The sequence below is a fragment of the Oncorhynchus clarkii genome, chromosome 21, assembly GCF_045791955.1.
Source record: "Oncorhynchus clarkii lewisi isolate Uvic-CL-2024 chromosome 21, UVic_Ocla_1.0, whole genome shotgun sequence".
Classification (NCBI taxonomy): Eukaryota; Metazoa; Chordata; class Actinopteri; order Salmoniformes; family Salmonidae; genus Oncorhynchus; species Oncorhynchus clarkii.
Genome location: NC_092167.1, coordinates 33,131,365 through 33,158,864, shown reverse-complemented (window position 1 = coordinate 33,158,864; position 27,500 = coordinate 33,131,365). Strand labels below are relative to the sequence as shown.

Genomic DNA, 27,500 nt, shown 5'->3' with positions numbered 1-27,500 from the left:
CACGTTTACAAGTCTGCGGGTTTACTGACTCAAATGAAATAAATTTGTTGAAAGAGTTGCTGTTTTGACTGAATGAGTCGATAAAAAGAGACGAACTTCCCATGTTTGGCCACATTTTCTGCCGCCTCCCTCATGTGAGCATAGGTTTGGACATGAGGCTGTAACCAGTATATCACATACACTTTGACATGTCGGCTTTTTTTTATTTAAGTTCATGAGAAATAGATTTGAATATTATTCCAATGTTGGCCTCTCTGATCCAATTCTGATCGGACTAATTGTTTGATATTGGGATTGTTGTGGGATTATTATATTTTAGATGTCCATTCAGACAACACAACACAACACAGCCAATTTTGGTTTTTGTCGAGCCCTGCACACACACACACACACACATCACCAACAGATATTCCACAGCCTTCATGTGAAATATCATCAAAGCAAAATGCACACACACGTATACAATAGCTACAGTATACAGTAAACAGCAGTAATGGCTATTCGCCTGTCTGTACAGTAATCAGACACACACACACACACACACACACACACACACACACACACACACACACACACACACACACACACACACACACACACACACACACACACACACACACACACCTCCCCACAGGTCTGTCTCTGGGCTCCATTCAGCCATTTAGGCAGGCAGCTCTCTGGGCACTAGCCCTGAGCTCGGACCTCTGGGCATTCCTTCTCTAGCTCTGCTGGATAACACCCGATCCTTCAGCATGTATTATGTGTGTGGCTGGTTTGTGTGTGTGTGTGTTTGTGTCTGTGTGTGGTGGATGGATGGATCAAGTGAAGCATATGTGCAGAGTGTGGCGAGTGTTGTTGGTAAGTGAGTTTGTGGTCAGCGTATATTGCATCAGCAGTCGATGGAGACATAGTGATGTGTGTGTGTGTGTCGGCTCAGTGTGCGTGTTTTTGTGCGTGTCATGCGTTTGCTTGTCTCTGTATTTTTTTGGATCAGTTGACAGTTGTATGACTGTACATGATGAGTTAGTGTGTGTGTGGGTGTGGCATTACAAGCAGAGCAGAGTAAACATAGGGTCTTGAATGTGTAAGTGGTAGCATGGGCCAACATCCCTGTGAAACGCTTTTGACACCTTGTAGAGCCCATGCCCTGTCGAATTGAGCGGGGGGGGGGCGACGACAAATTAGGTGTTCCTAATCTCAGTGTACATTATGGAGAGTGTGTGATTAGTCACTAACAGTGTGTACCTGTGCTTTGAGTGATTGTGTGTGTGCATTTAAGCATTGTGTGTGTGCTCTGAGCAGTGTATGCCCTATGCGCCATGCGTGTGTGTGTGCGCTCTGAGCTGTGTGTGTGTGTGTCCCTAGCTGATGGAGCGTGCGGATAACCTAGCCTCCTCCTTTCATTGCCCTTCCCTCAATAACCCATATCTCTCTCTCTCTCTCTCTCTCTCTCTCTCTCTCTCTCTCTCTCTCTCTCTCTCTCTCTCTCTCGCTCTCTCTCTCGTTCTCACTCTGTCTTTTTTCTTTCTCTCTCTCTCTCTCTCTCTCGTTCCCACTCTGTCTTTTTTCTTTCTCTCTCTCTCTCTCTTTTCTTTCTCTTTTCTCTCTCTCTCTCTCTCTCACTCACTCACTCCTTCTCTCTTTTTCTTTCTCTCTCTCTCTCTCTCTCTCTCTCTCTCTCTCTCATTTAGAACACTATTTGAATCCTATCCTATCTCTCCCACCTAATGTGGTGAAACAACAGGTAGGCTATGCTGACAACCCCCAAACCACCCAGTCTGGTATTGTAGGTAGTTGAACCTGTAGTTCCTGTGGTGACGGGACTCAGTGTGAATACATTAAGGCCCTCTCTCTCCTCTCCTCTCTGCATGGCCCTGTCTCTCTCTGCACCACAGTCCTTGAGAACTCAAATTGACATTGGAGGACTGGTTATTAATACGTGGACAACAGTGATATGGGCCAGCTTGTGTACCGCTGTGTGTGTGTCTAATACACAGTGTGCTCAGAATACACCACGTCTGATGAAATGAAAGAATAGTTGCCTCTCTGCACACCTGCTGAAGTCATGATCTCTGTGTGTGTGTGTGTGTGTGTGTGTGTGTGTGTGTGTGTGTGTGTGTGTGTGTGTGTGTGTGTGTGTGTGTGTGTGTGTGTGTGTGTCAGCCATGCCTTAATGTGTGTATTCCTGCTTTTGAGGGTTTGCAGGTGTGTGTACGTGTGTGTGTCTGCCTGTTTGTGTCTGTGTGTGTATGCGTCAGGTGTCACCCACCGCGCCTGATCCCCGCAGAAGGCCGTTGGCATGGCGACGGCTGCAGTGCCGCACGAGGCTGCTGCCATGGTTACCAGGCACGCTAGGAGGGGTGGGGGGCGGAGACCACAGCTTCTTACTTTGTCCCCTTTATTTCTGTTTCTGAGAGCTCTGGATACCTCGGCCCCCCTCTTCAACCCCAGCCTCCCCCATCATACCCTCCTCAGTCCCTCAGCTCCTCACCACTCTGTTTTCTTTGTTATCATATTTTAGAGAGGTTCAGCTAGTGAGGTAGAGGAAAGGTCTGTTCCCTGTTGTGAGGGCTGTTCTTTCTTAGGTGTAGAGAGAACGTGTGTGTGTGCGTGTGCGTGTGCGTGTGTGTGTGCGAGTCAGTGATAATAGCTGTTCAGAGTACAGTAGCTACACAGCACTGTTATATCCCTACTCAGACTGGAGACTCAGAAACAGACTGGAGGACAGAAACATATTCTATCTTGTAATATGTGTTTGAATAAACATGATATGTATGCACGTATAGTATGTTTGAATAAATGCTAAATATATATCTATATATCTATCCATATATCTATATATATGTTCTCTGAAAATGTCAAATGCTGCTCTTTTATCTTTGAGAAGGGTTTTAGTCATCGGTCAAACTCTGCTTATTTCAAACGACATGTATTTGAATGGGTCCAGTCATTATAATACGTGTGGACCTTGTTCCATCTGACCCGGTGTCTCCTAAACCCTCCAGGGGTACAGAGGAAGTGTTCCAGACCCTGGAGGACAACCAGGTGACCCTCTCCACCATGAAGGCGTCCAGGTTCGTCAGGGCCTTTGAGAAGGAAGTGGACCACTGGGAACGCTGCCTCTCTCTGGTGCTGGAGGTCACAGAGGTGATCCTCACTGTCCAGAGGCAGTGGATGTACCTGGAGGTAGACTGCACACACACACACACACACACACACACACACACACACACACACACACACACACACACACACACACACACACACACACACACTGTCATGCATGCTCTCTCTCTCCCTCTCTCTCTCTCTCTCTCCCTCTCTCTCTCTCTCTCTCTCTCCTCACACGTTATCTTCTATTCTTACACCCTGACAGATCTTGAGTGTACTCAGGGGTCAGGAGCGTAGCAGGGGAACGGTGTAGGCCTTCATTCAAGTTGTATGCTGATCTATAAACAAACAACCTTTCACATCAACTCACAAAAATTCGCAGTTCTCTCACGCCTAAATCCTGAGTACAACATAAAACACTGAGTACAACATAAAACACTTTGAGTACAACGTAAAACACTTTGAGTACAACATAAAACACTTTGAGTACAACGTAAAACACTTTGAGTACAACGTAAAACACTTTGAGTACAACGTAAAACACTTTGAGTACAACGTAAAACACTTAGAGTACAACGTAAAACACATGGAGTACAACGTAAAACACATTGAGTACAAAGTAAAAACACATTGAGTACAACGTAAAACACATTGAGTACAATGTAAAACACATTGAGTACAACGTAAAACACATTGAGTACAACGTAAAACACATTGAGTACAACGTAAAACACATTGAGTACAAAGTAAAAACACATTGAGTACAACGTAAAACACATTGAGTACAATGTAAAACACATTGAGTACAACGTAAAACACATTGAGTACAACGTAAAACGCATTAAGTACAACATGAAACACATTGAGTACAACATGAAACACATTGAGTACAACGTAAAACAAATTGAGTACAACATGAAACACATTGAGTACAACATGAAACACATTGAGTACAACATGAAACACATTGAGTACAACGTAAAACACATTGAGTACAACATGAAACACATTGAGTACAACATGAAACACATTGACTACAATATGAAACACATTGAGTACAACATAAAACATATTGAGTACAATGTAAAACACATTGAGTACAACGTAAAACACATTGAGTACAACATAAAACACATTGAGTACAACATAAAACACATTGAGTACAATGTAAAGCACATTGAGTACAACATAAAACACATTGAGTACAACGTAAAACACATTGAGTACAATGTAAAACACATGGAGTACAACGTAAAACACATTGAGTACAATGTAAAACACATGGAGTACAACGTAAAACACATTGAGTACAACATAAAACACATTGAGTACAACATAAAACACATTGAGTACAATGTAAAGCACATTGAGTACAACATAAAACACATTGAGTACAACGTAAAACACATTGAGTACAATGTAAAACACATGGAGTACAACGTAAAACACATGGAGTACAACGTAAAACACATGGAGTACAACGTAAAACACATTGAGTACAACGTAAAACACATTGAGTACAACGTAAAACGTGTTTGCTCGTTTAGCTCTGATCAGCTGTCTAAACAAGAGTGGTAGAGTGTTTTAGCAACATCTAGTGTCTACTGCCGGGTGTAAAGACACCTGTAGCACGTTTAGATGCACGTTTAGATGCAGGTCTGTTTCCTCTCTTCTCTCTGTTTTGTCTCGCTCTTTCTTTCTCTCTTTCTCTGTCTCTCTTCCCTGGGCTTTCTCTTCTTTTTTTTTAATCTGTTTAAAAAAAATCTTTCTTCTCTCTCTCTTTCATCCCTCTCTTCTCTAGAACATCTTCCTGGGCGAGGACATTCGTAAGCAGCTTCCAAGAGAGTCCACAGAGTTTGATGACATCAACAGCAGCTGGAAGACCATCATGGATCGACTGAACAAGGACAATAATGCCCTGAGGGGAACACACCACCCAGGTACGCACGCACGCACACACGCACACACACACACACACACACACACACACACACACACACACACACACACACACACACACACACACACACACACACACACACACACACACACACACACCACCCAGGTACGCACACACGCACACCACCCAGGTATGCACACACACACGGAAATGTGGGAGGATATTTTGTAACACACCATTGTAAGATTAGGCACAGGATCATCTAATCATGGTCTTCACATTTTGATCATGGAGAGTCAATCAATCAAATGTATTTATAAAGCCCTTCTTACATCAGCCGATATCTCAAAGTGCTGTACAGAAACCCAGCCTAAAACCCCAAACAGCAAGCAATGCAGGTAGAAGCACAGTGGCTAGGAAAAACCTAGAAAGGCCAGAACCTAGGAAGAAACCTAGAGAGGAACCAGGCTCTGAAGGGTGGCCAGTCCTCTTCTGGCTGTGCCGGGTGGAGATTATAACAGAACATGGCCAAGATGTTCAAACGTTCATAGATGACCAGCAGGGTCAAATAATAATCATCACAGTGGTTGTAGAGGGTACAACAGGTCAGCACCTCAGAAGTAAATGTCAGTTGACTTTTCATAGCCGATCATTCAGAGTTAGAGACAGCCGGTGCGGTAGAGAGAGAGTCGAAAACAGCAGGTCTGGGACAGGTAGCACGTCTGGTGAACAGGTCTGGGTTCCATAGCCGCAGGCAGGTCAGTTGAAACTGGAGCAGCAGCACGGCCAGGTGGACTGGGGACAGCAAGGAGTCATCATGTCAGGTAGTCCTGAGGCATGGTCCTAGGGCTCAGGTCCTCAGAGAGAGAGCGAGAGAGAGAGAGTATTTCACACAGGACACTAGATAAGACAGGAGCAATACCCCCGGACAGGGCCAAACAGGCAGGATATAACCCCACCCACTTTGCCAAAGCACAGCCCCCACACCACTAGTGGGATATCTTCAACCACCAACTTACCATCATGAGCCGAGTATAGCCCACAAAGATCTCCGCCACGGCACAACCCAAGGGGGGCGACAACCCAGACAGGAAGATCACGTCAGTGACTCAACCCACTCAAGTGACGCACCCCTCCTAGGGACGGCATGGAAGAGCACCAGTAAGCCAGTGACTCAGCCACTGTAATAGGGTTAGAGGCAGAGAATCCCATTGGAGAGAGGGGAACCGGCCAGGCAGAGGACAGCAAGGGCGGTTCGTTTCTCCAGAGCCTTCCCGTTCACCTTCACACCCCTGGGCCAGACTACACTCAGTCTCATTTGGTGTGCTAGGGCTGGGCTGGAACAAAAAACTAAAACTGCACACACACCGATGGTGGAATCCGAAACAAATGAAAGGCAACTCCCTCATATATCTCTTTCTCCTTCCCCCAGGCCTGCCGGAGAAGCTGTCTGAGATGAACAACAAGCTGGAGGAGATCCAGAAGTCTCTGGACATGTACCTGGAGACCAAGCGCCAAATCTTCCCTCGCTTCTACTTCCTGTCCAACGACGACCTGCTGGAGATCCTGGGCCAGTCACGCCACCCCGAGGCCGTGCAGCCACACCTCAAGAAGTGCTTTGACAACATCAAGAGCCTTCGCATGGGAAAGGTAGGCATACAGACAAGGTCACGTAGGGAGAGGTACACACACACACACACACACACACACACACACACACACACACACACACACACACACACACTATCCAGGTGTCCTTGTCTGACTGTGTGTGTCTGTGTTTCTCCGTTTTAATGAGTACAGTGAAATGCCGTTCTTGCTAGCTCTAACCCCAACAATGCAGCAATCAATAACACTGTAATACTAGAAATAACAAGGTAGAACAAAAATAAACAAGATATAAAAAAGAAGGAATAACAAGAACACAATAAAGTAAGTAAGCGTACTGTATACAGGGTCAGTTCCAGTACCATATTTACAGGGATACTTGATCGATAGAGGTAGATGTGTGGGGTTCTATGAGTGCATGACAGTGTGTGTGTGTGTGTGTGTGTGTGTGTGTGTGTGTGTGTGTGTGTGTGTGTGTGTGTGTGTGTGTGTGTGTGTGTGTGTGTGTGTGTGTCGTCCAGGTTGGGATCAGCAGTGCTAAGTCTGAGGCCAGCGGGATGTTCTCAGCGGAGGGAGAGTTTGTGGAGTTCAGTCACCCTGTGCTGCTGGAGGGCCCTGTGGAGGTTCCAACACTCTCACCTGCTACCTGCACACCTACAGTCCATTCTTTGACTGATACTGGCTATTCACTCAGACTTAATAACCAGAAGAGTCATGCATTTTGGTCTTTTTATTGTCTTATACTGGCTCCATCTGTCAATATGTGTTTTTCTGATGTCTGTCTGTCTGTGTGTGTGTGTGTGCAGGCCTGGCTGTGTGACGTGGAGAGGACCATGCGCTGGACATTGAAGGACTCTCTGAAGAACTGTCGCCTGGCCCTGAAGAAGATGACTGGGAAGAGAGACAAATGGGTCAAAGACTGGCCTGGACAGGTCTCTCTCTCTCTCTCTCTCTCTCTCTCTCTCTCTCTCTCTCTCTCTCTCACTCTCTCACTCTCTCACTGTGAATGTCAGTCCTTATTGAACACTCTCGCTGTCTGTCTCTGTGCCTTCTGATGCTACAAAATGGACATCACAAAAACAAATGTCCACCTAAAATGGACACGAAAGTTTTGAACTTTGAACTTCATTGCTGTGTCCCTCCCGTCCAGATGCTGATCACAGCCAGTCAGATCCAGTGGACCGCTGACGTCACCAAGTCTCTGATCACCGGCAAGGAGAGGGCCGACAAGTCTGCCCTCAAGTCTTTGAAGAAGAAACAGGTGAGAGAGAGAGAGAGAGAGAGAGAGAGAGAGAGAGAGAGAGAGAGAGAGAGAAAAAACGGCAGCACTCTGTTATCAATAAGACATTATGAGTGGTGAAACTCTACTGCTCATTGTAGCCACCAACAGTATGAGTGATGAGGAACCGTCCCTCCACCGAGAATTAACCAGGGGCCGTATGCACAATTACACTAGCGCCTGTTGGACTCTTTAACCTTTGACCCTTTGTCCCTGCCCGCCAGGTGTCCATGCTGCACCGTTACTCTGACGCCATCCGGGGGAACCTGTCTAAGATCCTGCGGCTGAAGATCGTTGCGCTGGTCACCGTGGAGGTGCACGACCGCGACGTCATCGACAAGCTGGCTAAGACGGGCTGCAACGACGTCAATGCCTTCGACTGGCTCTGCCAGCTCCGCCTCTACTGGGAGAAGGTGAGGAGAGGGGGAGGAAAGAAGGAGGTGAGGAGAGGGGGAGGTCAGGAAGAGGTGAGGAGAGGGGGAGGAGAGGAAGAGGTGAGGAGAGGGGGAGGAAAGGAAGAGGTGAGGAGAGGGGGAGGTCAGGAAGAGGTGAGGAGAGGGGGAGGAAAAGAGGAGGTGAGGAGAGGGGGAGGTCAGGAAGAGGTGAGGAGAGGGGTAGGTCAGGAAGAGGTGAGGAGAGGGGGAGGAAAGGAGGAGGTGAGGAGAGGGGGAGGTCAGGAAGAGGTGAGGAGAGGGGGAGGTCAGGATGAGGTGAGGAGAGGGGGAGGAAAGAAGGAGGTGAGGAGAGGGGGAGGTCAGGAAGAGGTGAGGAGAGGGGGAGGAAAGGAAGAGGTGATGAGAGGGGGAGGTCAGGAAGAGGTGAGGAGAGGGGGAGGAAAGGAGAAGGTGAAGAGAGGGGGAGGTCAGGAAGAGGTGAGGAGAGGGGGAGGAATGGAGGAGGTGAGGAGAGTGGGAGGTCAGGAAGAGGGGGAAGAAAGAAGGAGGTGAGGAGAGGGGGAGGTCAGGAAGAGGTGAGGAGAGGGGGAGGAGAGGAAGAGGTGAGGAGAGGGGGAGGAAAGGAAGAGGTGAGGAGAGGGGGAGGTCAGGAAGAGGTGAGGAGAGGGGGAGGAAAAGAGGAGGTGAGGAGAGGGGGAGGTCAGGAAGAGGTGAGGAGAGGGGTAGGTCAGGAAGAGGTGAGGAGAGGGGGAGGAGAGGAGGAGGTGAGGAGAGGGGGAGGTCAGGAAGAGGTGAGGAGAGGGGGAGGTCAGGAAGAGGTGAGGAGAGGGGGAGGAAAGAAGGAGGTGAGGAGAGGGGGAGGTCAGGAAGAGGTGAGGAGAGGGGGAGGAAAGGAAGAGGTGATGAGAGGGGGAGGTCAGGAAGAGGTGAGGAGAGGGGGAGGAAAGGAGGAGGTGAGGAGAGGGGGAGGTCAGGAAGAGGTGAGGAGAGGGGGAGGAAAGGAGAAGGTGAAGAGAGGGGGAGGTCAGGAAGAGGTGAGGAGAGGGGGAGGAATGGAGGAGGTGAGGAGAGTGGGAGGTCAGGAAGAGGGGGAAGAAAGGAGGAGGTGAGGAGAGGGGGAGGTCAGGAAGAGGTGAGGAGAGGGGGAGGTCAGGAAGAGGTGAGGAGAGGGGGAGGAAAGGAGGAGGTGAGGAGAGGGGGAGGTCAGGAAGAGGTGAGGAGAGGGGGAGGTCAGGAAGAGGTGAGGAGAGGGGGAGGAAAGGAGGAGGTGAGGAGGAGGTGAGGAGAGGGGGAGGTCAGGAAGAGGTGAGGAGAGGGGGAGGAAAGGAGAAGGTGAAGAGAGGGGGAGGTCAGGAAGAGGTGAGGAGAGGGGGAGGAATGGAGGAGGTGAGGAGAGTGGGAGGTCAGGAAGAGGTGAGGAGAGGGGGAGGAATGGAGGAGGTGAGGAGAGTGGGAGGTCAGGAAGAGGGGGAAGAAAGGAGGAGGTGAGGAGAGGGGGAGGTCAGGAAGAGGTGAGGAGAGGTTGGAGGTCAGGAAGAGGTGAGGAGAGGGGGAGGAAAGGAGGAGGTGAGGAGAGGGGGAGGTCAGGAAGAGGTGAGGAGAGGGGGAGGTCAGGAAGAGGTGAGGAGAGGGGGAGGAAAGGAGGAGGTGAGGAGAGGGGGAGGTCAGGAAGAGGTGAGGAGAGGGGGAGGAAAGGAAGAGGTGATGAGAGGGGGAGGTCAGGAAGAGGTGAGAAGAAGGGGAGGTCAGGAAGAGATGAGGAGAGGGGGAGGTCAGGAAGAGGTGAGGAGAGGGGGAGGAATGGAGGAGGTGAGGAGAGTGGGAGGTCAGGAAGAGGGGGAAGAAAGGAGGAGGTGAGGAGAGGGGGAGGTCAGGAAGAGGTGAGGAGAGGGGGAGGTCAGGAAGAGGTGAGGAGAGGGCGAGGAAAGGAGGAGGTGAGGAGATGGGGAGGTCAGGAAGAGGTGAGGAGAGGGGGAGGTCAGGAAGAGGTGAGGAGAGGGGGAGGAAAGGAGGAGGTGAGGAGAGGGGGAGGTCAGGAAGAGGTGAGGAGAGGGGGAGGTCAGGAAGAGGTGAGGAGAAGGGAAGGTCAGGAAGAGGTGAGGAGAGGGGGAGGTCAGGAAGAGGTGAGGAGAGTTGGAGGTCAGGAAGAGGTGAGGAGAGGGGGAGGAAAGGAGGAGGTGAGGAGAGGGGGAGGTCAGGAAGAGGTGAGGAGAGGGGGAGGAAAGGAGGAGGTGAGGAGAGTGGGAGGTCAGGAAGAGGGGGAGGAAAGGAGGAGGTGAGGAGAGGGGGAGGTCAGGAAGATGTGAGGAGAGGGGGAGGTCAGGAAGAGGTGAGGAGAGGGGGAGGTCAGGAAGAGGTGAGGAGAGGGGGAGGTCAGGACGAGGTGAGGAGAGGGGGAGGTCAGGAAGAGGTGAGGAGAGGGGGAGGTCAGGAAGAGGTGAGGAGAGGGGGAGGTCAGGAGGAGGTGAGGAGAGGGGGAGGTCAGGAAGAGGTGAGGAGAGGGGGAGGTCAGGAAGAGGTGAGGAGAGGGGGAGGTCAGGAATAGGTGAGGAGAGGGGGAGGTCAGGAAGAGGTGAGGAGAGGGGGAGGTCAGGAAGATGTGAGGAGAGGGGGAGGTCAGGAAGAGGTGAGGAGAGTTGGAGGTCAGGAAGAGGTGAGGAGAGGGGAGGTGGAGGTCAGGAGGAGAGGGGGAGGTAAGGAGAGGGGGTTAAGGAGGAGGGGTGAGGAAAGGAGAGGGGAAGGTAAGGAGGAGGTTAGGATAGGGGGAGGAGAGGAGTAAGGGGCCTTCGACTGTCTCTGCCAGCTCCTCTACTGGGGGACGGTACGGAGAGGGGTGAGAGGAGGTAGAACACAAAGCAGGAAGAGGGATGGAAGTGAAGAGGTAGATCACGTTTCATTCTAAACGTTTTTTTCTCTCTCTGTTCATAGGAAGTGGATGACTGTATCATCAGGCAGACCAACACACACTTCCAGTACAGCTATGAGTACCTGGGTAACTCTGGACGACTGGTCATCACCCCACTCACTGACAGGTAAACACTAGCATCAACCCAGGACAGATGTGGCCACATCTCGGAGTTCACACTAGCTGTTCCCTGTATCAGTGGTTTTCATCCTCTCCTCGGGGAAGATTCGCAATTCTGCTGCAGCCTTGAACTATCTCACCTGATTTCCCCAAATTAAATCAAATTTGATTTGTCACATGCGCTGAATACAGCAGGTGTAGACCTCACTGTGAAATGCTTACTGACAAGCCCTTAACCAACAATGCAGAGTTTTTCGTTAAAGTATATAAAAATGTAATAATTAAGGCCTGGATGATTAGTTGACAAGTTGAATCAGGTGTGCTAGCTCTGGAAGAGAGCAAATATATGAAACGCCTGGGGTTTATATTATATTATAAACTGGGTGGTTTGTGTGCTTAATGCTGATTGGCTGACAGCTGTGGTATACCAGACCGTATACCATGGGTATCATGGGCTCCAGTTACATTGGTAACCCGTTCATAATCGCAACAAGTCACCTCGGGGGTTTGTGCGTTGCGTCGTGCATAAGAACAGGCCTTAGCCGTGGTATATTGGCCATATACCACACCTCCTCTGGACTTATTGCGTAAGTGCACTATATTTCAGTTGTCTCTGATTCCAGCACCTTGAAGAAGCTGCAATGCACAGCGCCCCCCCCCCCCCCCCCACCCCCCACACCTATCTCTCTCCCTCTCTCATCTTCCAGGTGTTATATGACCCTGACCACAGCCCTCCACCTCCACCGGGGGGGCTCTCCTAAAGGCCCAGCAGGGACAGGGAAGACTGAGACGGTCAAGGACCTGGGCAAGGCTATGGGCATGTACGTCATCGTGGTCAACTGCTCCGATGGAATGGACTTCAAGTCCATGGGACGTATGTACTCTGGACTGGCTCAGGTAATGGACCGTGAAGAAACAGATGCACCCTTATGTTATTAGGATGGTTTCCCGGAGCCTAGTCCTAAGACTAAGACTAGACTAAGAATCCTGTCCGTCTTAGGTGCTTCTGAGTGAAGAACTAGGCTTAATCTGTGTCTGAAAAACAGCCAGCGTACTTCATCTTACGTTTTGCAGATCCATTGAAAGTCTTGAATGGGTTATGTACTTAAGTCAGTGTTGTACAGGCAACACAATTTACCTTTCAGGTAACACATAAGTTATACATAGCACTGTTGAAAATAATGCCCGGCTAAAATCATTTGTGTGTGTCTCTAGACGGGTGCGTGGGGCTGTTTTGATGAGTTTAACCGTATCAACATTGAGGTGTTGTCAGTGGTGGCTCAGCAGATCCTGTCCATTCTGTCTGCTCTGTCTGCTGGAGTCACCAGCTTCATCTTCGAAGGACGAGAGATCCGCCTGGTCTGGTCCTGTGGCATCTTCATCACCATGAACCCTGGTACAGTCATTTCACATGTCTGTGCATACATGAAACTATAGTATTGAGAAATGGCTCATTGATATCCATTCAGGAATGAGGATTTACATCTGAGTCATCTAGAAGATGCTCTTATCCAGAGGGACTTACAGTTAGTGCATTCATATTAAAATAGCTAGATGGGACAACCACAAGTACATTTTTTCCTCAATAAAGTAGCTATCAGAACTAGTAAAGGGGAAAGAGTCAAGTGTGAGTGTTAGTTCACTAAAGCCTAGCTTACTTCAAGTTAGAATCACTGTCACATTTCTAACACGGATTTAGTGTGTGTTCGAGAGAAGGGGAAAGAGAGGGGAAGAAAGAGTGAAAGGGGAGACAGAGAGAGGGGGGATAGAGATATCATGTGTTAATAAGAGTTCTCTCCATCTCCAGGCTATGCCGGTCGTACAGAGCTGCCTGACAACTTGAAGTCCATGTTCAGGCCTATCTCCATGGTGGTACCAGACTCCACCCTCATCGCTGAGATCACCCTGTTCGGAGAGGGATTCAACAACTGCAAGGTAATACAAGTACAGAGGGAGGAATGGAGGAATGGAGGGAAGGAGGAATGGAGGGAGGGAGGAATGGAGGGAAGGAGGAATGGAGGGAGGGAGGAATGGAGGGAGGGTGGGAGGAATGGAGGGAGGAATGGAGGGAGGAATGGAGGAATGGAGGAATGGAATGAGGGAGTGACAGAGACCTTTATGTTCAAGGTAATAAATAACACTACGTAAATGACAAGGGACAGGGTTTTTTCTTGAACAAAAAATTCTAGACCTTAGTGTTGCTTCTTAATGCCTGAAGAGTATTTCCTGACCATAGGGCCTAGAGTTTGTCCTGCTTAGCTCACAGGAAGCCCTGGAAAAACTCCTGGCCCTAACTATGATACTACAAGATAGTACTGTAATATCTACTATTTCACTGTGTCTGAAAAACCTACTTGCCCACTGTGTCTGTTAACTAAATGAACAAGATATTCATATTCCATGTAAGTTTGTCAGTTTAATGAATTGCACTGGTGGTAGGTATATATTCAACACTGTTCGCTCGCAATGCGTGGTGGTTTCTAAAGAATATGTTGTAGAATTATCACTGGCGCGTTAATGAAATATAGACGTTTCTTTTATGTTGAGAGCGAAGCAATCATCAGATGAGATTGAGTTCCCATGGCACTGAAGGATAGATATAGATGCATATCATCAAATCAATCTGGTGGATATTGCATTTACTGTCTCCGCTACGCTGCGTCTCACAAATCTGATGTTACAGGATATGGATTTTACTTTATGTGACGATGACACACAGATATGAATTAGGAACGAGCGCACCAGTGTTTCTGCTGCATTCTTTTAGCTGTGGCGCTGTGCCACAGAAAAATACATTTTTTGAACACCTACTAGGGTTGTCAAAACGATTACAACAATTCATTGAGTTAATTGCATGGTTTTCTGTGCGATTAACTCGATGAATGCCATTTTTTGAAATTGTTCCCTAAATAAAGATGTTTACATACAAATAATAACGTTGCACTATGTTGTAGGTATAACATCTTTTGATTTTCGGGAAGAAATCAGAAAATAAACTGTATTCTAAGACAATAACAACAGATCAGCCATGTCAGAGTTCATGTAAAATATCATACAGCTATTAGATCTAGCCGAGGCTACTGATTGATCCATGTTCTTCGACATGAACTAATGTAGCCATCCAGGCTGTATCACATCCGGCCGTGATTGGGAGTGTCATAGGGCGGCTCACATTTGGCCCAGCGTTGGCCGGGGTAGGCCGTCATTGTAAATAAGAATTTGTTTTTAAAATAAAGGTACATCACAAGCTGCTACTTGAAGAATTGGGATCATTCGAGACTCACCACCTGGATTCGGGTTCTATGTAGCAAATTTTGAAATTGTGTTTTTTACGTTGGATAAAAGTAGAGACAGAGCTAGAAAATGGTACACTATACAGTATATACAAAAGTATGTGGATACCCCTTCAAATTAGTGGATTTGGCTATTTCAGCCACACCCGTTGCTGACAGGTGGGCCGCCGAGTACTGAAGCGCGTAGCGCGTAAAAATGTCAGCACAAGAACAGTTCGTCGGGGGCTTCATGAAATGCGTTTCCATGGCTGAGCATCCGCACACAAGCCTAAGATCACCTTGCGCAATGCTACATGTCAGCTGGAGTGGTGTAAAGCTCACCGCTATTGGACTCTGGAGTATTGGAAAGGCGTTCTCTGGAGTGATGAATCACGCTTCACTATCTGGAAGTCCGATGGACGAATCTTGGTTTGGTGGATACCAGGAGAACACTACCTGCCCCAATGCATAGTGCCAACTGGTTCGGGCAAGGCCCCTTAGTTCCAATGAAGGGAAATCTTAACGCTACAGCATACAATGACATTCTAGACCAGGTATTCCCAAAATGGGGTAAGTGTTTTTTTTTATTCACATTTTCAAACAGTCTATTTATATTTTCCAACGGGTGAGTTTTCTTTTAACATTTGGGTGAGTTTTTTTTATCGCCTGAGTGGCCTTGTTTCACTGCCCAAATTATTTTGGAACCATCTTGTCACGCCCTGACCTTAGAGATCCTTATTTATTCTCTATGTTTGGTTAGGTCAGGTTGTGACTCGGGTGGGAGAATCTATGTTTTCTATTTCTTTGTTGTTTTTGCCTAGTGTGCTTCCCAATCAGAGGCAGCTGTCTATCGTTGTCTCTGATTGGGGATCATATATAAGTTGTGATTTTCCATTTGGGTTTTGTGAGGAGTTATTTTCTGTTTAGCTGTTTTGTTGCCTGACAGAACTGTGCGCTTTCGTTTTTTCTACTTTCTTATTTTGTTGCGATGTTCAGTTTATTAAAAATCATGAACACCTACCACGCCGCACCTTGGTCTCATTTCCACGAGAGTCGCAACACATCTAGTGTTCAGGGAAATAACAACACAATGTCAAATACAGGTAGCCTAGTCAAATAATTAACATCCAATCACATTAACCGTAACTCTCTCGCAGGAATTCCACTAACGGTCCGGTCCGTATGTAGCTAAATGTAGCTGCTGCTCATTCCGTTTGCTCGAAAATGGATAAATGGTTAAAAAAGTAAGGCCCACGTCCATAGAGACACATACCAACTCTACTGGTAGTGCTGCTACTACCAGCAGTACTACACCTGCACCTGTTGACGACAAGTTGTTCTGCTTCCACGAGCACATCCAATGCTAGCATCAGTCATTCTACATTTGTTGTTAGCCCAGCTAGGATGGACACTGACAGTTGTGAATCTGATGCACTTATATTGGGAGTAGTGCCTTTCCTCAGCCACAGTGTGTTATATGTGCAAAAGTACTATCTCACAATTCAATGACACTCTTGTGCAGACATTTAGTTTCTTATTTGGGTTTTTGTTGTTTTTTTAACCCCTTTTTCTCCCCAATTTCGTGATATCCAATTGGAAGTTACAGTCATGTCTCATCACTGCAACTCCCATACGGACTCGGGAGAGTCGAAGGTCGAGAGCCGTGCGTCCTCCGAAACACAACCCAACCAAGCAGCACTGCTTCTTGAGACAATGCCCACTTAACCCGGAAGCCAGCCGCACCAATGTGTCAGAGGAAACACCGTACACCTGGTGACCGTGTCAGCGTACACTGCCCGGCCCGCCACAGGAGTTGCTAGTTCGCGATGGCACAAGGACATCCCTGCCGGCCAAACCCTCCCTAACCCGGACGACGCTGGGCCCATTTGGCGCCACCCCATGGGTCTCCCGGTCGCGACCGGCTGCGACAGCCTGGACTCAAACCAGGATCACTAGTGATGCAGTGTCTGAGACCACCGCACCACTCGGGAGGCCTTCCACAGGAGTTTTATGAGTGAGTATTAAGACAACTTTCGGGTAGTAAGACATGTATAAAAGCAACAGATACCATTAATAAGGAGTTAAGAAGTGTCTTATATGATGAGCTCCCGAGTGGCTAGGACAGGCAAGCCCCATACTATTGTGGAGGACTTCATTCTTCCTGCAGCCACGGATATGGCTGGGACAATGCTGGGAGAAAAAGTCCCAAAAAACGACACAGATCAAACAACACTTCATCAAACAACACTGTTTCACGACGCATCAGTGACATGGCAGGAGATGTTTTGAAACAATTAATGCTTCGCATACAAGCCAGTGAATTCTATGCGTTACAGCTGGACGAGTCAACAGACGTGGCGGGCCTGGCACAGCTCCTGGTATATGTCTGTTACGTTTATGGGGGGGTCAATTAATGAAGACATCCTCTTCTGCACACCACTGGAAACCAGGCCAACATGAGAGGATATTTTTAAAGTACTGGGTGACGAGTTTCTCACACAACTGGCCTATCTGGGTGATGTTTTTTCTCGCCTGAATGATCTGAATCTAGGATTACAGGGACTCTCCGCAACTATATTCAATGTGTGGGACAAAATTGAGGCTATGATTAAGAAGTTGGAGCTCTTTTCTGTCTGCAGTAACAAGGACAACACAGAGGTCTTCCATCATTGTATGATTATTTGTGTACAAATGAACTCAAGCTTACGGATAATGTCAAATGTGATATAGCAAAGCACCTGAGTGAGTTGGGTGCGCAATTACGCAGGTACTTTCCCAAAACAGATGGCACAAACAACTGGATTCGTTATCCCTTTCATGCCCTGCCTCCAGTCCACTTGAGAGAGCCTCATTGAAATTGCAACAAGCGGTTCTGTGAAAATGTAATTTAATCAGAAACCACTGCCAGATTTCTGGATTGGGCTGCGCTCAGAGTATCCTGCCTTGGCAAATCGACCTGTTAAGACACTGATGCCCTTTGCAACCACGTACCTATGTGAGAGTGGATTCTCAGCCCTCACTAGCATGAAAACTAAATACAGCCACCGACTGCAGGTAGCTAAAGCTAACCAAATAGGTTCAATGTTGGCTAGCTAGCTAACATTAGGCTATACCTAGCATTTAAAATGGCTTTCTGGGATACAAATAATATTACTACACATATTAATTACTACACAGATCATTCACTTAACTAGCTAACAGTACGCTTTAACTTGCAATGAAAACTATTTTCTATCAACATAAGAAAGTGTAGCTAGACTGGTATACATGATAAATGATTCTAACTCTCTGTCATGGATGCCATGGTTGCCCTTAGTTTGAAGATGTTTTATACAACAGCCTTCTATGTTCTGTTTTTGACCCCCCTCAGCATTTGCATAATCTCTTTGCTTCCACCGGGCATTCCACTGATTTTTAAACTCTTGTCAACTTCTTCTGTGACAACAACACTGTTGATCGCCGTTTTTTCCCCATCACGGACATCAGAAGACTCTACAATGTCTGGTTCAATTCAAATGTTTCTACCTAAATCAGGGATTTCCTCATCGACTGATTCATTTTCCGAGCGAGTCAGCATGCCACGATCGTCCTCCAGAAAGTAGTCCATCACAGCGTTTTCCCGCTGATCTGTGTCGATAGCGCCTGTTAAATTCAGGGCAACAATGTTGAGAGCAGTAGCAACACCTTTTGAAGTTCTTCATGATACCTTTCAAAAAAGCTGCAGTAGAAAGGATGATCTACACATACTGAGCAGCTCATGTTATAGACAGAAGCACGCTACATGGCAGACCAATCAAAACTCATCTCTCGGCATGTCCAGCCCACCCATTATCTCAGCCAATCATGTCTAGTAGGAAGGTTCCTGTGTTTTTCCGTGGCTAAACCAACTAGGCTCGTAATTTAACAATTTTATTGGTGTTTACCGATGGCATACACACTTGTTATTAAGGCACATGAAAGTTCACATGTTCCAGAAGGCATTTCTGCCAAAAAAACGCATTAAAAAAACATTTATAATGTTCAAATGCCTCTCCTGTGAAATAGTGATGTGCGACAAATGCCTAGCTTCCTGAAAAGGGTCACATTTACTTAAATCTTAGCTAAATGGAATGGATGTCCTGTTCTGAATAAAATCATTGTGGGAAATTAGACTTGAACCAAGAGGCATTCAGCCATGGCATTGTAAACATTCTCGTTTGGTTAGCTAGCTAATGTTAGCATAACTAGCTAGCCACTGTTATCTTGCTATCGAAAGAAACACCTGGGAATGTGTTTATGATTGAACCTCCTGTAAGTTTTCCTTCAAAATGGTTGCTCAAAGCTGTGCACGTAGTGGATGTTCAAGCGCCACTAGAGAGATAGACGGCTGTACAGCGGCTGCTAGCGGCACAGACTGAGAGTGCACACGCACATTGAGTATTGCGCTTGAAAGGGGTGCGTGTTGTGGTGTTGCACTTCAATTTTATTTAAAAAAAAAATTGTTTTATTTTACCCCTTTTTCTCCCCAATTTCGTGGTATCCAATTGTTTAGTAGCTACTATCTTGTCTCATCGCTTCAACTCCCGTACGGGCTCGGGAGAGACGAAGGTTGAAAGTCATGCGTCCTCCGATACACAACCCAACCAAGCCGCACTACTTCTTAACACAGCGCTCATCCAACCCGGAAGCCAGCCGCACCAATGTGTCGGAGGAAACACCCTGCACCTGGCAACCTTGGTTAGCGTGCACTGCGCCCGGCCCACCACAGGAGTCGCTGGTGCGCGATGAGTCAAGGATATCCCTACCGACCAAGCCCTCCCTAACCCGGACGACGCTGGGCCAATTGTGCGTTGCCCCACGGTCGCGGCCGGTTGCGACAGAGCCTGGGCGCGAACCCAGAGTCTCTGGTGGCACAGCTGGCGCTGTAGTACAGCGCCCTTAACCACTGCGCCACCCGGGAGGCCCGCCCTCAAATTTTGACCGGTAACTGTAATTAACGTGTTCACTTTTGACTGCCCTAATTTCTACCAAACAAACTTTCAGTTGGTTATGCACATTGGCTTTTCCTCGCTACATAGATCTTCTGTCTGGGTACGACACCGTTCTAAAGGACATCTCGCTCTTTGTGCCACTGTGGCAGCCAGAGACCAAAGATTTCTGCGTGCCAAAGACAGTGGCCTTGAGACACTGGAGAGACCTGGAGGCGCAGAGACAGCGCGCCAGGCACTGGTACTGAATATAAAATCAAATAAATACATTTAACCTTTATTTAACTAGGCAAGTCAGTTAAGAAGAAATCCTTACTTACAATGACGGCCTACCAGGGAACAGTGGGTTAACTGCCTTGTTCAGGGGCAGAACAACAGATTTTTTTACCTCGTCAGCTCGGGGATTCGATCCAGCAACCTTTTGAATAAGTATCAACTAGTGGCGTAGAACAGTTCAACTTCTTGCAATTCTACACATTTTGCCATGGGCAGAGAGAAAAACCCGGGAACACCCCCACACACACACACACACACACACAGATACAGGAAGGAATGTGCACACACTCACACACACACGCTGCCTCGTGCTCTGAGATGAGTGTCAGTGGGATTTGGAGCGCGGCCAGGATGTTATGGGATTATCTACAGTGGGACTCCTATTGAATCGGATGAAGGCATGGAATCATGGCACACACACACACAAACACAAACACACACACAGATCACTGGGACCAGAGCCGGAGCAGGATTAATGCTGACTCACAGGGGGGTTGTGTGTGTGTGTGTGTGTGTGTGTGTGTGTGTGCGTGCTTGCTTCCGCAGCGTGTGTTTAACAAGATTCAAATTCACTTCTGCACCAGAGCACCCTCCCAGTCCCACCCGCACTTCAATAACAACCTATAACACACCCCTGAGGCTTCAACACCAACACACACACACACGCCAAACTTTCACGACACTTACCCATGACACCCTTTGTTAACCCCCTAGAGTCGATGTCCACGCCTCCCGCAAATTCTTTATTAGCATAATAATAAACAATAGCCATAAATGTCCACCAGTTTAAGCTAGAGAAATATTGTTTTTTATGCATTGGATGCGTCTCAATCCACTGATATCGCGCTTCCACATCTGAAGTGGAAGGAGACAGAGCTGGAGTGGTGTTTGTCAGACCATGAGACCTCCCGAAAATCAGTCTTCTCCCCAAATCATCTGTAGCATCCAAACGATTTGGCCTACAAACTACTAGTCCCCCCCCCGCGAGCGTCTTGAGACTCATCTGAAGTCGGTACTGCCAACTTCTGTCTGTAGCATGTTTTATGAAATATTTGTTAATATTTATTTATATATTTAAAAAAAAAACTAAATCAAATAGCTAAATGATCCTTGGTATGACCTTCTTAAAGAAATGCCATATAGTTTAGTAGAACCCCCCGGCTTAGACTGTTATGGGTTAACCTTTATCAAACTTCTCAAACACCCTCCCCATCCACACACAGGCACACACGCCCCAAACAGCAGTGGCGTGTGGTCTCCTGTTGGGAACGGTAATTAACTGCCAGAGAAAGAATAGGGGGTGTTAAATGAACACCACAAATAACAGCAGATGAACAAGAGGTGGGAAAGAGACCAGAACACAACACAACCACTCCAGCCCTGGCACTGAGGGAGGGAACAAGGGAGGGAGGTAGAGACGGAGGGAGAGAGACCAGAACACAACACAACCACTCCAGCCCTGGCACAGAGGGAGGGAACAAGGGAGGGAGGTAGAGACGGAGGGAGAGAGACCAGAACACAACACAACCACTCCAGCCCTGGCACAGAGGGAGGGAACAAAGGAGGGAGGTAGAGACGGAGGGAGAGAGACCAGAACACAACACAACCACTCCAGCCCTGGCACAGAGGGAGGGAACAAGGGAGGGAGGTAGAGACCAGAACACAACACAACCACTCCAGCCCTGGCACAGAGGGAGGGAACAAGGGAGGGAGGTAGAGACGGAGGGAGAGAGACCAGAACACAACACAACCACTCCAGCCCTGGCACAGAGGGAGGGAACAAGGGAGGGAGGTAGAGACGGAGGGAGAGAGACCAGAACACAACACAACCACTCCAGCCCTGGCACAGAGGGAGGGAACAAGGGAGGGAGGTAGAGACCAGAACACAACACAACCACTCCAGCCCTGGCACAGAGGGAGGGAACAAGGGAGGGAGGTAGAGACGGAGGGAGAGAGACCAGAATACAACACAACCACTCCAGCCCTGGCACAGAGGGAGGGAACAAAGGAGGGAGGTAGAGACGAAGGGAGGGTGAGAAGGTGGAGGATAAGGAAATATGTAGAAATGGAGGGAGGGAGGAGATACAGACCGACGGAGAGAGGAAAGAAGAGAGGGAGAGGCTGTTCACGCCTGCTTTAAACCACTAACACCCCAATGCCAACCAAGCCCAATGCCAGCTGAACCCAGGCCAACATACACACATCTCAGGTCCCCTTGCCACACACACACACACACCCTCTCACTGCATGTGTGTCAAAGAGATATTGTCCCTGTCCCTGATGGGGTGCCACCATCACCATCACCATCAGAGCCATGCAGAAATAACCCCTATCTCCTGGCATGGGGCTTTTTGGCCTAGGTGTTTGGCCTACTTTGGTCTGCTTTGGCCTGTTTTGAGAGTGAGGAGCGTATTCTGTATTCTGTGAGCTGGAACAGACAGGAAAGAGGATTTGCTTCCCGTGAGCCCATCGTCTGCTCTGCCTTGCATGACAACGCTGGTGTGTGTGTGTGTGCCTGTGCGTATGCATGTTTGTTTGTGTGCGTGTGTGTGTTTGCGTAACTGTGTGCATGAGCGATTGTGTTGTCACTGAAGCGCATGAAGGGAGAAGTGATGAGAACAAGCTGACATGGTAACCCAGGAGCCCTCCATACTCTCTCACACACACACACACACACACACACACACACACACACACACACACAACGCACTCTCACACACACTCACACTACATTACAGTAATGTACACTCACTATCTTCCTCATATGCTTACTCAAAAGCACACACAAACCCACTGACATCTTTCTCATACATACTCAGATGTTACCTCTCTACGACACACACACACACACACACACACACACACACACACTCACACACACACACACACTCACACACACACACACACACACACGGCTTCCCTTGCTGAGGTAGAAGACTGGAGAACAGGAGGAGCGAGACGAAGGGGTGACCATGTGATGGACGCTCCTCACACACAACACACATACACAGCCTGCTTGCCAAGAGGGGATCATGACAGCCAGTGTCTGTCAAGCTGTCTGCTGTAGGGCAGGGCATCCTCATAGCGTATTTTCTAGTCTGTCTGTCTCTCTCTAGCTGGCAGGCCAGCTAACAGACAGACAGACAGACAGACATGTCTATATGACACGTTTCACATGACCAGGTTATATGATGATACAACGGCACTAGCTAGGTGACTTTATACACTGAACAAAAATATAAATGCAACGTGTAAAGTGTTTGTCCCATGTTTCATTAGCTGAAATAAAGGATCCCAGATATTTTCCATACGCACAAAAAGCTTATTTCTCTCAAATTTTGTCCACAAATTTGTTTACATCTCTTGTTTGTGAGCGTTTCTCCTTTGCCAAGATAATCCATTCACCTGACAGGTGCGGCATATCAAGAAGCTGATTAAACAGCATGATAATTACACAGGTGCACCTTGCACTGGGGACAATAAAAGGCCACTCTAAAATGTGCAGTTTTATCACACAACACAATGCCACAGATGTTTTGAGGGAGCATGCAACTGGCATGCCTACTGCAGGAATGTCCACCATAGCTTTTGCCAAATAATTGAATGTTCATTTCTCTACCAAAATCGCTTTAGAGAATTTGGCAGTGCGTCCAACCGGGCCTCTCAACCGCAGAGCACATGTATTGTGTCGTGTGGGCGAAGGGTTTGTTCACAATGTTGACATCAGCAGAGTGCCCCATAGTGGTGGTGGGGTTATGGTATTGGCAGGCATAAGCTACAGACAACGAACACAATTGTATTTTATAGATGGGGAATTTAAATGCACGAAAATGCTGTGACAAATTCCTGAGGCCCATTGTGAGGCCATTTTTTTTAAGGGTTCTGTGACCAATAGATGCATATCTGTATTCCCAGTCATATGAAATCCATAGATTAGGGCCTAATGAATTTATTTCAATTGCCTGATCTCCTCATATGAACTCTAATATTATAATAAAAATATTATTTTTGTTCTGTTTGGCCAGGGTAGGCCGTCATAGTAAGTAAGAGTTTGTTCTTAACTGACTTGCCTAGTTAAATAAAGGTTAAATTAAAATATGAGAGGCCTATCCTTCCCGCTATGCTCTAGGGTCATTAAGTAGTGATGGGTAGATGTGGTTACTGACTCCATTTCTCTTTCTTCTATTTCTGCCCCCCTCTATCTTCCCCTCTCCTCCTCTTCCTTTTCCTCTCTCGCTCCCATCCTATCTTTCATGCTCCCCCCGCCCTTGCTTCTCTCTCCAGCTGCTGGCTAAGAAGGTATTCACCCTGTACTCTCTGGCAGTGCAGCAGCTGTCGAAACAAGACCACTATGACTTTGGCTTGCGTGCCCTGACCTCGCTGCTCCGCTACGCTGGCAAGAAGAGACGTGTCTGCCCCGACGTGGCCGACGAGGAGGTACAGTGAAACGACTCACTTCAACTGACCAGGGTATACAGTAACAGCAGTGCAACTGACTGCAGAGAACTACACAGCTATACTTCAGACAGAGTCTGGTAGGCAGGCAGGCAGACAGACAGGCAGACAGACAGGCAGACAGGCAGACAGGCAGGCAGACAGACAGACAGACAGACAGACAGGCAGGCAGGCAGGCAGACAGACAGACAGGCAGGCAGGCAGGCAGGCAGGCAGGCAGGCGTCAGAGAGCAAAAGAAAGATAGAAATCTCAATTTTAATAAATTGTCCAACAGCACTTTTCTGTTAATCTCCTAAATAGACCTGTAATTCAATCCATCTGACCTGTGTGTGTTTGAGAGACACAGAATGCAGATGAGAGTTTGACACCATAAAAGTGTGCCTAAAACCTGAAGGGGTGCCTGACACCTGAAGGGGTGCCTGTCACCTGAAGGGGTGCCTGACACCTGAAGGGGTGCCTGACACCTGAAGGGGTGCCTGACACCTGAAGGGGTGCCTGACACCTGAAGGGGTGCCTAACACCTGAAGGGGTGCCTGACACCTGAAGGGGTGCCTGACACCTGAAGGGGTGCCTGACACCTGAAGGGGTGCCTGACACCTGACACCTGAAGGGGTGCCTGACACCTGACACCTGAAGGGGTGCCTGACACCTGAAGGGGTGCCTGACACCTGAAGGGGTGCCTGACACCTGAAGGGGTGCCTGACATCTGACACCTGAAGGGGTGCCTGACACCTGACACCTGAAAGGGGCCTGACACCTGAAGGGGTGCCTGACACCTGAAGGGGTGCCTAACACCTGAAGGGGTGCCTGACACCTGACACCTGAAGGGGTGCCTGACACCTGAAGGGGTGCCTGACACCTGAAGGGGTGCCTGACACCTGACACCCTGACAGGGGTGCCTGACACCTGACACCTGAAGGGGTGCCTGACACCTGAAGGGGTGCCTGACACCTGAAGGGGTGCCTGACACCTGAAGGGGTGCCTGACACCTGACACCTGAAGGGGTGCCTGACACCTGACACCTGAAGGGGTGCCTGACACCTGAAGGGGTGCCTGACACCTGACACCTGAAGGGGTGCCTGACACCTGAAGGGGTGCCTGACACCTGACACCTGAAGGGGTGCCTGACACCTGACACCTGAAGGGGTGCCTGACACCTGAAGGGGTGCCTGACACCTGACACCTGAAGGGGTGCCTGACACCTGAAGGGGTGCCTGACACCTGAAGGGGTGCCTGACACCTGAAGGGGTGCCTGACACGGTGATGAAAAAAATGTATCAAAGAGGACAAGAAAAGGAAACTTGAAAAGGATTCATCTTTTACCTGATAGCAAGCTTCAGTCGTTCCTCTGTACTTTTGTATAAATTCACAGTTCCTCGTATTTGTTAAGTTTCTGTTGATGTTGTAAAAGTTAATTCGGTGGTGATTGAACGAGCACCTTGTGTACAGTTGAGTCGACGTACAGTTGTATTTAAAGTCAATTCATGTTAAAGACAGAAAACTAGACCTCGCTGTGGCTCAAACAGGATGTGATGTCACCCCCTGACCTCTTACCCCTGATCAGATCCTGCTGATGTCTATGAAAGACATGAACATTGCGAAGCTGGCCTCTGTCGACCTGCCGCTGTTCAATGGAATCATCCAGGACCTCTTCCCCGCAGTGGAGACCCCTACTATCGACTACGGAAAGGTACCTATGCACACACACCTCCCCGCCATGGAAATCCCCACCGGTAGTGAAAAATAAAGTGGCTTCCCAGTTTTGTTGGAGCCTGTCAAAGCAGATGGACGTAATGCATTAACTAATGAACGAGTCTCTGAGAACTACAAGTTCTCTGCTTCAGGAAATGGACACTCACTGTGCTTTTGTCTGATGATGTGGGGGTGGGGGTGGGGGTGGGGGGACACATACACGTTAGCGGTCTGGTGAACCCGTGGTGGGACTGAGAAGCGGAGGAGTGGGGGAGCGAAACACTTCTGGAGAGCTGTCATTCCATCCACCCATCCTTCCATCTCTCTACTCCCCCCCCTCTCTCTCTCCCCCTCACTCTCTCTCGCTCTCTTCCTCTCTCTCCACACGCGACTGCCGTCTCTAAAATGTGCCATCTGCTTTTCACACTACCGAGACGTGAGTGAGCCAAGTTGACAAATGCCGCATCACATCTCCATAAATAATTCAGTGTGTTGAGCTGCTCCACTCTGCATGTTGTGTGTGTGTGTGGAGAGAGAGAGAGAGAGAGCGAGGCTGATATTTATTCATCTAGCTGTTTATTTGGCCTGCTTATAAACAGTCTCTCCCAGTCCCACTGGTACAGGTGCATGAATCGGGAGGGGTTGGGAGGTTGGGGTAGAGATAAATACTCTGAAGTGTTTACATTGTTGCGTTGTAAATACACTGAATGCTTGTGTTGGTCAGCGTTGTTCAGATGTATAATTCAGACCCTCTGACTGCTCTGTACCACATGCCCCAGGGCAGACCTGGCCTCAGCTAGTAGCCCTGAATACTGTTTCACTAATTCTGTCTATCCGTCCCGCTGTCTCTGTATCTGCTTCTTTCTCCATCCATCCCTTCCTCTCCCCGAAGCTGCGAGAGACGATCGAGGCGGAGCTGCGGCAGGCCTGTCTGCAGGTGACCCCCTTCACCCTGACCAAGGTCATCCAGCTGTACGAGACCAAGAACTCCAGACACTCCACCATGATCGTAGGCAAGACGGGCAGCGGCAAGACGGTCACCTGGAGGACCCTGCAGAGCACCCTGACGACCATGCACCGCAAGGGAGAGCCCGGATTCAACCTGGTCCGGGTACGTCTTGTCTGTCTGTCTGGTCCCTCTCTTCCGTCCGTCTGTCTGGTCCCTCTCTCTGGTCTGTCCGTCTGTCTGGTCCCTCTCTCTGGTCTGTCTGTCTGTCTGGTCCCTCTCTCTGGTCTGTCTTTCTGACTGGTCCCTCCCTCTGGTCTGTGTCTGGTCCCTCCCTCTGGGCCGTCTGTGTCTGTCTGGTCCCTCTCTCTGGTCCGTCTGTCTGTCTGGTCTCCCTCTTTGGTTCGTCTGTCTGTCTGGTCCCTCTCTCTGGTCCGTCTGTCTGTCTGGTCCCTCTCTCTGGTCCGTCTGTCTGTCTGGTCTCCCTCTCTGGTCTGTATGTCTGGTCCCCCTCTCTAGTCCGTCTGTCTGGTCCCTCTCTCTGGTCCGTCTGTCTGTCTGTCTGTCTGGTTC

General features: G+C 48.6%; 1 protein-coding gene across 1 annotated transcript in view; it reads left to right on the top strand.

The window, feature by feature from the left end:
- LOC139379418 (dynein, axonemal, heavy chain 2) overlaps positions 1-27,500 on the top strand; it is a 220,099-nt gene that overhangs the window by 102,933 nt on the left and 89,666 nt on the right. Inside the window, exons 28-41 of the mRNA XM_071122228.1 lie at positions 3,006-3,186; positions 4,913-5,051; positions 6,444-6,678; positions 7,155-7,242; positions 7,426-7,551; positions 7,770-7,880; positions 8,123-8,311; positions 11,222-11,325; positions 12,026-12,215; positions 12,534-12,714; positions 13,126-13,253; positions 24,118-24,270; positions 25,854-25,979; positions 26,874-27,092. Coding sequence (XP_070978329.1) covers positions 3,006-3,186; positions 4,913-5,051; positions 6,444-6,678; positions 7,155-7,242; positions 7,426-7,551; positions 7,770-7,880; positions 8,123-8,311; positions 11,222-11,325; positions 12,026-12,215; positions 12,534-12,714; positions 13,126-13,253; positions 24,118-24,270; positions 25,854-25,979; positions 26,874-27,092 — 2,170 coding nt within the window. The remainder of the gene's footprint in view (positions 1-3,005; positions 3,187-4,912; positions 5,052-6,443; positions 6,679-7,154; positions 7,243-7,425; positions 7,552-7,769; positions 7,881-8,122; positions 8,312-11,221; positions 11,326-12,025; positions 12,216-12,533; positions 12,715-13,125; positions 13,254-24,117; positions 24,271-25,853; positions 25,980-26,873; positions 27,093-27,500) is intronic.